Genomic DNA, 12,794 nt, shown 5'->3' with positions numbered 1-12,794 from the left:
TCACCCCAGCAATAAGAGGAAAGGTAGCGAAGCATCGTCTCTATCCTAATGCTATTGCCAAAATAAGGAATTCTGAGGGAAAAGTTATTTCCTTCCATGAGTTCCCCAATCGGATCTGAAAACAATGTAGCATATCAGCCACTTTAAAAGTAAAAGGATGTTTCTTCTTGGGATATTGTTTTCCTACGTGCTTTCCTTTTCATGTGTTATGTTCCTGATGAGAGAGACTTTGTGATTCTTTGGCACTGGTTAATTTTCCTTAATACTTTTATTTTTATTTTACCCTATTTCCTATTTAAAAGAAAAAACATACTGGTAAAGACCTGAAAATGAAATATGGGCAATAAACACACATCTCTGTTAAGAATGCAGTAAGTCAAACCTTTATAGCCTCCAGGAAGATGAAAAGCTAGTTACCATTAGAGAATTTAGTCTCAACAAACCGTGAGGATCAGTGATGACCTGGATGATATGCTGCTAAATTAAAGAAAGAAGCCTATCGATTTCCAGCCTGCCAAGTTTTGCATGTATTGCGGTACCATGGAAGAGACACAGATTTCCTGTGTTACTAGCTGAGTATGTGAGAGTTGTCTTAATTCCACGCACACCTACTTTCTGAATCCCCTTGTACCTGAACAGGAAGCCTGTTAAAATAATATGCAGCACATCATTAGCTCTCAAGGGCTCACCTGATTGATTTATCTAGTTGCTATTTTCTGTTTCATTTTTGAGCTGGTCTATTAGTAGCAGAGCTAGGCTGTTTGGTGTTTCTATATGTTTCTTAGCTCTTGTTCTTCTTCACCAACAGACTTTTGCTATGGCTGAGGAGTATCACCGAGAATCAATGCTGGTTGAATGGGAACAGGTGAAACAAAGGATTCTTCATACTCTGCTTGCATCAGGGGAAGACGCTCTCGATTTTACCCAGGAAAATGAGGTAACTCTGTCTTTCTAAACACTGTGCGTAGTCACGCACGGCATGTATGCAGCTGGCAGTCCAGCACTGCTGAAACCACCTCTGGATTATTCTGTAGCTACAACTGTGTGAAGATGAGAAATATCAAATCTCTATTTAATTCCAGAATGGCTGTGACTAGCAGAATGCATTGTCTAGCAAAGTATCAAACCTTTTATGATTGTTTTTATTGACTGATGGGTACAGGCAGTGGCACTCCTATTGCTGAACCTATGGTTTAAGCAACATATGTGCAAGCTGAAAATTTAAAGTCTCACTAATGCATATTACGTCAATACACCCAGGGACAGAAAACACATTGGGGTGAACTTCACCTGCAGGAAATGTTTGCAACACTAATGAGACCAGACAGTTTCTCAGGTGTAACGATGCTCACACATAGGTCTTAGTGTGTCTCTGTCGCTTATCACTCTGTCCTAGCCAGGATTTATGGCTTTTCTTAGGAGGCTGATGAAGTGTTTCAGGTTTCTTGGCAAAACCAGATGAATATTCAACAACAAAAAAAGAGGGAGTATGCTTTCCTTTTTACCTTACTCTCTCGCAGAATGCAGATTCAAGTTTTGTGCCTCTAAGACCTCTAGTGTTTAGCAATTCAAGTGACTAAATCTTTTGGGCAAGATGGACCCCATGTTTAACATGGAAAGGTATTGACTAGCAACTTAAAACATTCCTTATCTTATGTTACAACTTAAAACTTTACGGTGTATTCTCTTAAAAAAAAAAAAAAAGCTTCCGTTACATGAGTAAAGCACAGTTACCTGCAGAGTCGTGTGAACTCCACCCCTCTGAGCTAGAGGCATCAGACATCAGCTGAGATCCCTCGAGTGCAAAGTTACATCACAGCCCCTGCACCATGCTCCATGCAAACTGTAACCTTGAGAGGAGAGGCGATAGGGAGTGGGGGAATGCAAGTTGCAGGCACAGGTTTTTATAGCCATGTTCCTCTCCCTTCCTCCCCTGCCCTTTTTTTGGGTTTTGGTTTGTTGGGGTTTGGGTTTTTTTGGGTTTTTTTGTTTTTTAATAAATTCTTGTTCATTGCAGCTGTATAAGTCACTCCAAAGTGCATTAAAATAAAAAAAGCCCTTGGTGTTAATGGGGTATGACCTGTATAGGGATTTGGAAATAATTAAAGTTGTTAATGAAATGTCCCTTTCTGATTACTGTTCTTTTAAATATAGGTTAATCCCAGTTAGCATACATCTTTTTATAGAAGCTATCTTCCTCAAAGTATTTTACTGATACTTTACTGTGACTTCTCAGAAGGTTGTCCAGCTTTCCAATATTAGACATGCTAAATAATGCAGGCTGAATTAATTTAAAACTAGAAACAGCTATCCCATTATTTTAGGATGTGAGTCTGAAGACTTGGCAACTATTCTGATAGCTTCTAACATCTTTGATTTGTGTGTGAGTTACTGGTGTGGGGTTTTCCTTTCGAAGTGTGGGTATTGACTGCTAGAAGCAATTTAATAACCTACTCTGAAAAGGTAAAACCCCTTTTCTGATGTTTCAGTGTCAAATGGACACTACCCCCAGTCCATGGCACTCAAGATGCCAAGCATCAAATTGGTGGGAGGGAGGAGGGGGGGGGGGGGGAAAAACCCTCTAATGTTTTTCACTCAGTAATACTCCACTCTCCATTTCAAAGCACTCGTAGTATCAGTATGTCATTTCAAGAGCATTTAAAATCCTTGATATATTCTAGTCTTAGCCTCAAGAAGTCAAAGGTCTGAGAGGTTTGAAGTGCATCTACTGTGTTAAAAGCCTGTTATCTAACCTCCCCACAGCAGGTTGTTCTTCTAAAGCCTTGTTCCAGTCAAATAAGTTTTTTGTGTGTGTGTGACACAAACAGACACAGCCTGTAGAATATAGTAGAGGTTTAATTGATATCCTCTGGAGATGGAGAATCAACTGAAAAGGCACAGATCCAAATGCAGCAGGGGGCCAGTCTGCCTGGGAGCCAATTCTCAAGCTTTGGGCAAGCTAATTTGGGCAGAGTGAAATACCAACACGTTATTCATGGAAATGAGACCAATTAACAGGCAAAGCTCATGATTCAAAGAAGCTAGTGCAGGACTTGCCATTAGGGTTTTCTGCTTCCCCCTGTCCTCCAGCCTGGCCTTCTTCCCGTAAGGGAAAAACGGCTAATAAGAAATGGTGCTTCTTGGGGAAAAGGGAGGAAAGCCCAGGTTTTGTTTTCAAGGTATCAAACACTTATGCTCTCAAGGTGTTTGTTCTGAGTCTTGTTCCACTAGGTGCCGAGGCATTTCTTTCGTCCTCTTATTCCAGGTTTTTTTCTTTCACTCCTGCTGTCAAGCAACCCGCTCCCGCAGTGACAAAGAGACGCTGTCGCGCTCAGTTTCTGCCCCTCTGTATCATGTCTTCGTATCCCTTAAATCCCAAGGACTGCAAGATGCTTTCTGCTCCCCCGCCGCACCACAGTATATTTAGATGGTGCTTCTCCAGCTCAGTCTCCTGTCTAGTTATTCACCGCATCTACTGGCCAAGCCATTTGGAGTGCTGACAAAATGTCTGCCCAGACTTCTGCTGAGGAATGTGCATATGTATATGAGGGTGATGAATAATGCATCTTTATATGCACGCGATTTGGTGTGCAAGTGAAGCTGAATGCTCGGCTGAGTACAAATGAAGGAGGACTCCTTTGAAAAGCAGCATCGTTAGGCTAAATGAGTTTAAAGATAAAAATGTGACAGCAGTGCAGTATAGCTGCAGCTTTCACAAATGGATAATATTCAGAAAAAATATTACAGTTCTGAAGAATGTTTTGGAAAGACCGAAATTCAGGGCAGGGAGAAGCAAATGTGGTTGATAAAAACAGCACAAGCCGTTTAAGCAATATCAGACCGGAGATGCAGAAAGAGATGTGTGTGTGCACTTGTGCTTCTGCAGTCCTTTGCGCATTACCCACTTCTCTGTTCTTCCTTTTCACTGCTTCAGTTAAGCTTAAGAACCTGACCTGAAAAATGATTCTTCTCGTATGCACCTAGCTGCTGTTTTCAACACATCTTTCGTAATCTTTTCCTTGCCTGAAAACTTGATAAGTTCTGACTTGCCACCAAAGGATATCCTCTCCCTTCCCCAAATCCCCCCTTAGCTTGTAGGGGATACCTTTTCAAACGCTGGTTACCAGCTACAGAAGGATTGCCTGCGCAACTCTCCATTTCTGCAATTCAGGGTGAAGAGTGGAAACAGCCTTCCCCATGCTGACTCACTGCTTTAGTTTTCCCTTTGAAATTTCCTTTTAGCACAGCCATGAGATAGTTCAGTGAGCTAGTGCTTTTTTTAAGTTTAATAATTCAAAGATGAAGCCAGAATGCAAGTATGAGATGGAAAAAATAGGAAATAAGCTTGCTCCCTTGGCTCTTGGCATAGGAAAGAAAAGCAAGACACATTCTGGAGTTCCTGAATTTTTTCCTTGCTGAAGTGCCAAGTCAGTAGTGGGCATTTAAAGAATTTAATTTCAATGTGGCAGTACTCAGCTGTGGCAGATTGTTAATAAGTGATCCTCAAAATGTAACGGTGAGGGTAAAATTAAAATTTGAGAAAGGAAAGGAAAAAACCCCAAACCCCAGAGCAGTTATTTCTTAGTTTCAGGCGTGTGCTTTTGAATTCAGATACTTACCTGTGGGTTTTAACCCGTCAGTCATACACTGTTCTCTGGAGTGGCAGCCACGTGGATGCTCTTTGGTGCTGCAAAGCAGCAGCAGGAGAAAAAGGAACCAGATTCACAAAACAAAGCCCCAGTCCTTATGTTTCTGGTGTTTGGGCACTGGTTGAAAAGTGACACTAAGTCACAATGTACCCTTCTTCACTTGCTTTAGAAGATGAAACCTCATCAGTAATTAATGACAACGTCCATAATTTAGTGTTACTTTAAATAACTCTGCAATTTATCTGGCACAGCATAGGGGAAGGCTGCAAAGCGCTATTTCTGCCATCACGTCTGTTTCCCAGGAAACCTGCTTTAACAGCTTCTTTGTTCTTTAGAACAAAGAATTTGTCGGTTTTTAGGTGGGTTTAAAGGAATTTCTCTCAGATGGTTTGGCACTGAAACAAAAATGCAAATGCTTCTGAATATCAGTATCCATTAGGAGTGACTGTGAAGAGTATTTTTAGTGTAAGTTCAGCTGCAAAAGAAAAAGTGGGATTTCTTTTGACTTTTTGGTAAGGCATTTTTGTACTGCCTAAGGTCTAAATGCATTTGCCTGATTTTATAATCTGGTTGGACATAATTTAAATTGCACTACTGCTGAGAAGTTAATGTAATGATAAACTAATTCCAGCAATTTTAAAGGATTGTCCAGGTTCATCTTTGATACCTTCATTCACTTATATTTCAGTATATCAGGGACAAACACAACCAAATATTTTTTTTTATTCTGTAATCAACTGTTGTATGCTATGCAGAAAGCAGTAATTACAAGTATCACAAAGTTCTTATAATTTCTCAATAGAGGTCAATGCCCTTCTTATATAAATTCTTAGCTAATTCAGAACAGCTTCTTGGCCATTGCAATTGTGTCACTTTATTGGTCTTTAAATTTACAATTGTGAAAATGTTCCTGATCAAAACTCCTGGCCTATGCAGTGGATAGCTGCTGTCTTTGCAAGAACATACGCTCCCGAGTGTAAGGGAGGTCCTACACCATAGAAGATAACCTGGGTTAAACTGCTATCAGATTAAAATTGTAAGCATTTGGGAATGACTGAGATACTGTTCAGTGCAGAGACTGATCAGTAATATGTCTGGAAATTCATATGTTTGTATTCATTTTGAAGTTGGGATACAGTTCCCAAAAAGTGAGATTCTTTTGAAGACCCTGTCAGCATTGCATCCTCATTTGAAACAAGAAGCTGAATGATGACACCATCTGGAGAAAAGCTACCCATTTCTCAGATCTTTTCCCGAAATCTGCGCAAGCCAGGTCATGGCAGGAATGTTGGTCCTGCCATGCTGCTGCCTGACAGGTGTCGGCAAAGCTGAACTCTAAAGCTGATTAAACTGAAAGTGAAAACAATGATTTCTTTTTTTTTTTTTTTCCCACTGCATTTGGGCTTTGTTGTCTGTTTGTACAGACAGCAAGTCAGTCACGTTTAACTGAACTCTTCTAGGAAAGACTAGAACATGTCCTTAAGCAATACTTGAAGGTGATCCTATCTAAACAATAAAGTACTGACATTCTGGGTAACTGATGTAAGAAAAAGTAAAGCTATTTGACAGTATCACTAAGGTGTAGTACAACGGCTAATGAGGATGTGCAGCTAGCCCTAACAGACTTTGACTGTAAAAAGCTTAACTTTAAAACTCTGCAGATGTACCTGCTCTTTCTCAGAAAAGGTTACTGATTCCAGGTTAGAGGAATATAGATGGACTTGAGTTATCTGGTAACAAACCAAGGCACAGCAAAGGCCCCTTCTCAGTGTTTGCTTACAGCCACTTTCAATATTTAGCTTACGTGCTTTGCATCCTCTCTCCTAGTGGAAGTAAACAACCATCTTAGGTCCTCATAAGGCTAAACACCTGAAGTAAGCTGAGCAAGGTTTGTGCGGAGAGGTGACACCTGTTACCAGACCAACTATACATGGGAGAGTCAAATGAGCTTTTGGGTTCAAAGTCTGAAACTTAAAGGCTGTTGCTTCAGTTTCAGACCTGAAAACATGCTTGCTTTTCTGGAAGCTTGTCTGTTCCTTTTTGCTTGCTCCAACTATGGCAGTTGGCTTCATAATAAATATTATGCTTCTATACTGAGCTTGTCTTGCTTTTATCTTCGTGCCATCGTGGCTGTAGCACTGCTTATGAAGCAGCTGATATTAAAGGACTTGTTACCTCAAAGGGATCTGTCTTTAAAATGATTGCATTTTATTTTTCAAACCCAAGACTTGCACTGCTGATGCTGAAATGAAGAATTACATTTTGGGGAAGCAGGAAACATGGGAGAGCAGTACATACTTAATTAGGAGTATTCCTTTCCCACGTGGTGAACATCCATGTTCAGTAGTGGCTATACTGAAAACATACCTGTAATTTGTAGTGAACACTTACAAGGATAGCTTTATGCAGTGTTAGAACATGATGTCAGTATTATGTTTCAAGTTTTATAGAAGAGTACAAACTTTCCATGCTATGACTCCATCTGCTGTCCCTCTACACTGAAAATATCTCAATCTTGACATAGTCTCTGTGGGTAGAAAGATGACTTTTTTCGGGTCAGTATATTGCCAGTGTCTTCATTCCTCCTACAACTGACCAGCAATGGGGCATTTTGTGGCAGATAATTGAATGCTGCGGTCACAGTTTGTGTCTGTGTCATGGCACTAGGACAAAAGTGGAGTGTCAACCTTGCTAGACTGGATCCATTGAACTGGTCCATCAAATTCTGTGTCCTTGCTGCGATGGAGATTCAGACTAAATGCTTCACAGTGAGATACTAACATGACAATAAACAACCTTTCAAGAAACAAAAGGAAAGAATTAAAATTATAAGATGCTATCGAGAGACACTGGTGTCCTAATTCTAGAGAGCTAATGGTTGGTTTGTGCACTGAATAAGGAGGATTTCTGTCACTTTAGAAAGTTTAAGCTATACTGGGAAGATAATAGGGTATTGCAGTGAGACTAGGCATTTTACTCTGTAAATAGTTCAAACCCCTGTTCTTAGTTCTGTCAGGAACATGGTTTTGCTGCTGCTCTTTAGGAGTAGATATGTTGGTAACATGCATTGCAGTAGTTTTATACTTTATACCACCTTATATGCTTCTCATTAAACAGCCTAGCTATGCTGGTGAGTTGGGCCCTCCAGGTCGCAGCTCGTTGGACAACGTGGAGATGGCGTACGCTCGGCAGGTGAGTGGAAATGAAAAAACGTAGCCAAACGTTGTTTTCTACAGAGAGAGAGATGGGGAAACTAAAGATATGTGAGCATAGTGTGTAAGAAGATACGGCAGTTAAAACATGAGAACGTCTGCCTGTGGTTAAAATGCAATTGGAAAATACAGAAATTTAGCCTGACTTTTTTTAGAAGTGTACTTATCTGTCTGCTACAGGATTTTTTTTTTTTTTTTAAAAGGAGATCCTAAACACCATATATGACTGTAGAAGTTATTTATGCTTGTATAGTAAGTTGAAACTCTCTTAACCTTTAAAAAAAAAAAAAAAAAGGTTTTTAGAATTCATGGCAATGTGTAATAGTATGCAAATGAAGACTTTACATTTCCTTTATTCTCACACATGGAAGATCGCATCTCTGATGCGCGTGTGTGTAGGAAAAAACATGCTGAAGTCTTAGTCCTGGTGTTTGTCAAATTATATCCCATTTTGAAGGCATCACTTACGAGAAGCTTTAGTGCATCAGCTATAAATTAATATGTCTGCTGGTATTAAACTTGCTCTGAAAGTTTTCAGGGAAAACTGATAAACCTTTACATAACCAATTTGTGACTTTTGTTGTTTGAGATGATCTGTTTACCAGCACTGCTGGAAACAAAATGAAAGAGAAGGACTTGATTTTTCAAAATGGAATATGTAAAACTACGTAGACAAAGCGTTGCCTAATTTGCACACGATTACTGTGATTGTGTGCATTGGCTCAGTCTTTGCTGAGCCAGATAGCAGCGTGTGCATCTGTTTTTCTATGTCTGCATTGAGTTATGGGAACTGTGAAGAAGTGAGTCGCAAAGTAAGGCACGTCGTTGTGCTGATAAAGTGTACGTTTGATTTAGCGGCTGTTAATGTACATGAATTTTTTCCATCTCTACTGTAATATTCCTGTGTTAAGGATCTTCCTTGTGGCATAATTATATCCATACTTTGAGGCTGACAGTGTTGTTCCCTGATGTTTTGTGGATATGGAAAGCTCAGCCTCTCTAGCAGTGCTAGTACCTGGGGTAGGTGCAGAGCCACAGTGCCTTCCCCATGGGTGGGCAGCTGGGCTCGCATCAGGTTTATGGGCTGCATGCAGGCTGTTTGTGATGTGCTGTGGAATCGTGGCATTCGTGGCCAGGCTTCTGCCACCAAAACACTGGGTGCAGCCACCCTGTGCTCCCAGCAGGCCCTCTCGAGAAGGTGGCCTGCATGAGGTGTCCTTAACATCACCCTGCTTGAGTGCAAAAATACCTGGGTTTCAGCACTGGATACGGAGCTCCTATGGATTTCAGTGGGTAGTTAGGAGTCCTGGAGATCAGGCAGCCTATGCTGTTTCAGTTTATCATCAGCCATGAAACATGTTTTAATTACACTGACATGATTAATTGTTCTTCATGTCTAGTTCAAACTGTTTCACAGAAATACGGTGAAGTCTACATACATGATTTCACTGATGCTAGGTTCTGGGTGCAATCCTGAGCTCTGCATCTTGTTTGCACACTGGACATGTTGAAGTAGTAGTGCGTGCAAGAAAAAGGGACTTAAAGTACAATGGCACTGCTTTTCTAGCATTGAGAATGATTATTTTCAGAGGTAGCTGGAAGGTCTTTGGGCTGAGAGTAGAATAAACAATAGTAGAAGCAGCTAAATTAAGACCAAGATTTAAACCAAAATGATTGTGTGCATGTGTATATATGTTTAAGGGCAGGTTTTGAAGGGCCAGGTTTCTGTTCTTCTTTCCCTGTGTCAGATTTCCCTGAATACTGCTACAAACCAGCAAAATTTTCTTTCTTTTATGTCAGCAGGTAGGAGGCTGCCATGCAGGGGAATATCACAGCCATCCCCTTGTCAGGTCTCTCCTGAATCTTTGTCCTCCAACAATTAGCTGCAGTTAGTCTACCAGGGCATTCAGCGCAGTGCTTTGCTATGCAGAACCCCTGAACAGCTGGATTGCTGCCTGCCTTCAGGCAGGCCTGGGGCTTTGGTGTGTTGTGGAAGCGCGGTTGGTGCTGATGCCGGTTCCTCTTGCATTGGATTAGAAGCAGCTAATGTGGGAGGGAAGCAGAAGGGACTTGCTGGGGACACTCTGTTCTTGAAGCCTGGTTCAAATTTTGCTGCTGTGGCTGGGGAGGGGGAAGGGGAGTAATATGTATGGTTAAACTTGCTTACTTTAATATGTTTCAGATTTATATTTATAATGAGAAGATAGTGAATGGGCATCTGCAGCCTAACCTGGTGGACCTTTGCGCTTCTGTCGCAGAACTGGATGATAAGGTACTGCCAGAGCGTTAACATAAGGAAATGTATTTAATCTGTTTTCAGCTGTGATTAATAGCCTGCTGACATTGGTGGAAAAATACTGATATTGCCAAAAAAAAAATTGCACGGCTCCACAGAAAACACAGAGCCAATACTGGAATCTTCTCTAGTACAGCAGGGCCCACCTGTGATAACTTGGTCATGGTGAAAATTTCTTAACACAGCGAGGAAGAAAAGAACCTGCTTTCACTACAGTGTCCCTTCATAAGTGATGAGCTGTTGAGGAAAAAAAATTGCTTTTAATTTTAAATGGGTTCTGTTGTGTTTGGTTTTCAAAATGTGGCCTCCTAATATCCTTTCAATGTATTTAGCTGTAGGTGAAGGGTCTTCAATCAGACCCTGCTAGAGCTAAAGTAGGCTCCCATAGCAAAGCGTAAAGCCCCTAGGATTGACTTTAAACCAATGATCTGCCTGCTTTTCTTTTTTTCCCTAATCCTTTAATTGCATTGCCTTGATCCACCCCAAAAAAACAAATGTACAAACCTGTCCACTTCCGAAAAATGCTTGGAGGAGAATACTGCAGGAAGGTCAAGTCATGAAAAAACTTTGGAAATGGGAAGAGCAAAAAGCTGTTCAGAAGCTGAGGGGCAAATGCTTCAGACAGAATTACAGACGTGCATCTTTGCTTTGAACAGCTCTGTTCATTTTGCTAGTGATAACACGGTGAGTTTCAATGTTCTTGCTGCTTTGAAGCACTGAGATCAAACACCTGCCCTTGCTGGAGCTAACAGTGCTGTTACTACTCAGTATTTTGCTGTTTCAGCAGGGATACTCTAGTCCTGTAGATACTGATATGGTCTCGTCCTTATGGATGAGCAGACCTGGATGGCTTTCAATGGTTTTTTTTTTTCAGACCTGAGTCTTTGTCCAAGTGATCAGTGTCCTTTAGACATTTCTCATCACAGTGTGATTGCACAGCTTTCCAATGGCAGCCAGAGCAATTTTTTATATGGAAAGCTGATGTTGTTCTGGTATTTATTGAGCGGAATGTACAAGCTGAAAATGGGGCAGGAAGCTGAGCACCAAGTACCCAACCTGGTTTTGGAAATCATTGTCAATCCTGGGTGACAACTGCAGGTACAATATTCATAGTTATCTTGTGCAAGAATTCTGCAGAGAAGCCTGGGAAATTTGAATTCTGCACGACAGAAGTGGCTTACCTTCATGACTGCATCCAGTATCTCCATTACAAATCTAAACTGACATTACTCTTGTGTTTTTATGCTTTTCTTAAGCATCAAAGCACCAGCTCAAAACAGTATTGCTTGTTCACTGTTGCATGGAATGGCTTGTTTACAGAATATCTCTGAGATGTGGGCCATGGTGAAACAAATGACCGATGTCACCCTGGTTCCTGCTAGCGATGCCTTGAAAGTCCGGACCAACATGGAGGTGCGTATGGAGTTCGTGAGGCAGGCCCTGCACTACCTAGAACAAAGGTAAGGTGAATGCTCTGGGTAGCACAGTTTAATAGAGTTCCCTAGCAATAAGCCAGAATGACTTTGTAATGCACACAAACATATTAACAAGTCAGCTACCTCTTGCTGCTCACAGAAGTGTCTGTTGCCTGTCTTTTCTGTTCTGCAGGGCTTAGAGCAGCTGCTTGAGTGTAAAACTGTTTTAGTTAAAAACTGTTCTAGTTCAAAAGGCCTTGATCTACGGGGAGGTTGTTTAGAAGATGCAAAGATCTTTTATTCTTTCTTCTGTGTTGCCTTAAATATTCCATATCTGTCATAGTGATAAGTGAAGATTTTTCACTTGTGAGAAGAGATCTATTTCCCGTCTGCCAAAAAATTCCCCTTTTCTATACTCCCTTTCTGATTGCTGGTCACTGTCAGGATATAGTGCTGCGAGGATGTAAGGACAGCAGTGGAGACAAATCTGGTGCAACGAGTCAGGTTCTGATCATGCCATTTCTACACTGAAAGGTTTTTGTAAAATTTGAGGAGGCTGATGCTGAGACATCTAGTAATGATTTTCAGACTCTGGAAAGTGGCTTACTGTCTGTATTAGAATCATAGAATCGTTAAGGTTGGAAAAGACCCTTAAGATCGTCGAGTCCAACCATTAACCTGACACTGCCAAGTCCATCACTATACCATGTCCTCGAGCACCACATCTATCCGTCCTTTAAATACCTCCAGGGATGGGGACTCAACCACTTCCCTGGGCAGCCTGTTCCAGTGCTTGACAACCCTTTCGGTGAAGAAGTTTTTCTTAATATCTAATCTAAACCTCCCCTGGCGCAGCTTGAAGCCGTTTCCTCTCGTCCTATTGCTTGTTACTAGGGAGAAGAGACCAACCCCCACCTCGCTACAACCTCCTTTCACGTAGCTGTAGAGAGCAATAAGGTCTCCCCTCAGCTTCCTCTTCTCCAGACTAAACCACCCCAACTCCCTCAGCTGCTCCTCATAGGACTTGTGCTCTAGACCCTTCGCCACCTTCATTGCCCTTCTTTGGACACGCTCCAGCACCTCGATGTCCTTCTTGTACCGAGGGGCCCAAACCTGAACACAGTATTCGAGGTGCGGCCTCACCAGTGCCGAGTACAGGGGCACTATCACCTACCTGGTCCTGCTGGCCACACTATTCTTGATACAGGCCAGGATGCCATTG

At 41.5% G+C, this 12,794-nt stretch overlaps 1 protein-coding gene across 7 annotated transcripts in view; it reads left to right on the top strand.

The window, feature by feature from the left end:
* The window catches only part of NUP93 (nucleoporin 93), an 84,306-nt gene that overhangs the window by 52,021 nt on the left and 19,491 nt on the right, over positions 1-12,794 (top strand). For all 7 annotated transcript variants that reach the window (XM_087739180.1, XM_087739181.1, XM_087739183.1 and 4 more), the window contains 4 exons: positions 809-937; positions 7,767-7,841; positions 10,044-10,133; positions 11,478-11,617. In XM_087739180.1, the coding sequence (XP_087595306.1) occupies positions 809-937; positions 7,767-7,841; positions 10,044-10,133; positions 11,478-11,617 (434 nt within the window). The remainder of the gene's footprint in view (positions 1-808; positions 938-7,766; positions 7,842-10,043; positions 10,134-11,477; positions 11,618-12,794) is intronic.

The sequence above is a fragment of the Nipponia nippon genome, unplaced genomic scaffold (genome assembly GCF_047370975.1).
Source record: "Nipponia nippon isolate SJK-2023a ecotype South Korea unplaced genomic scaffold, ASM4737097v1 scaffold_7, whole genome shotgun sequence".
NCBI lineage: Eukaryota > Metazoa > Chordata > Aves > Pelecaniformes > Threskiornithidae > Nipponia > Nipponia nippon.
Note: the sequence above shows the minus strand (reverse complement) of the source record. Positions and strands in the feature narration are given on the sequence as shown.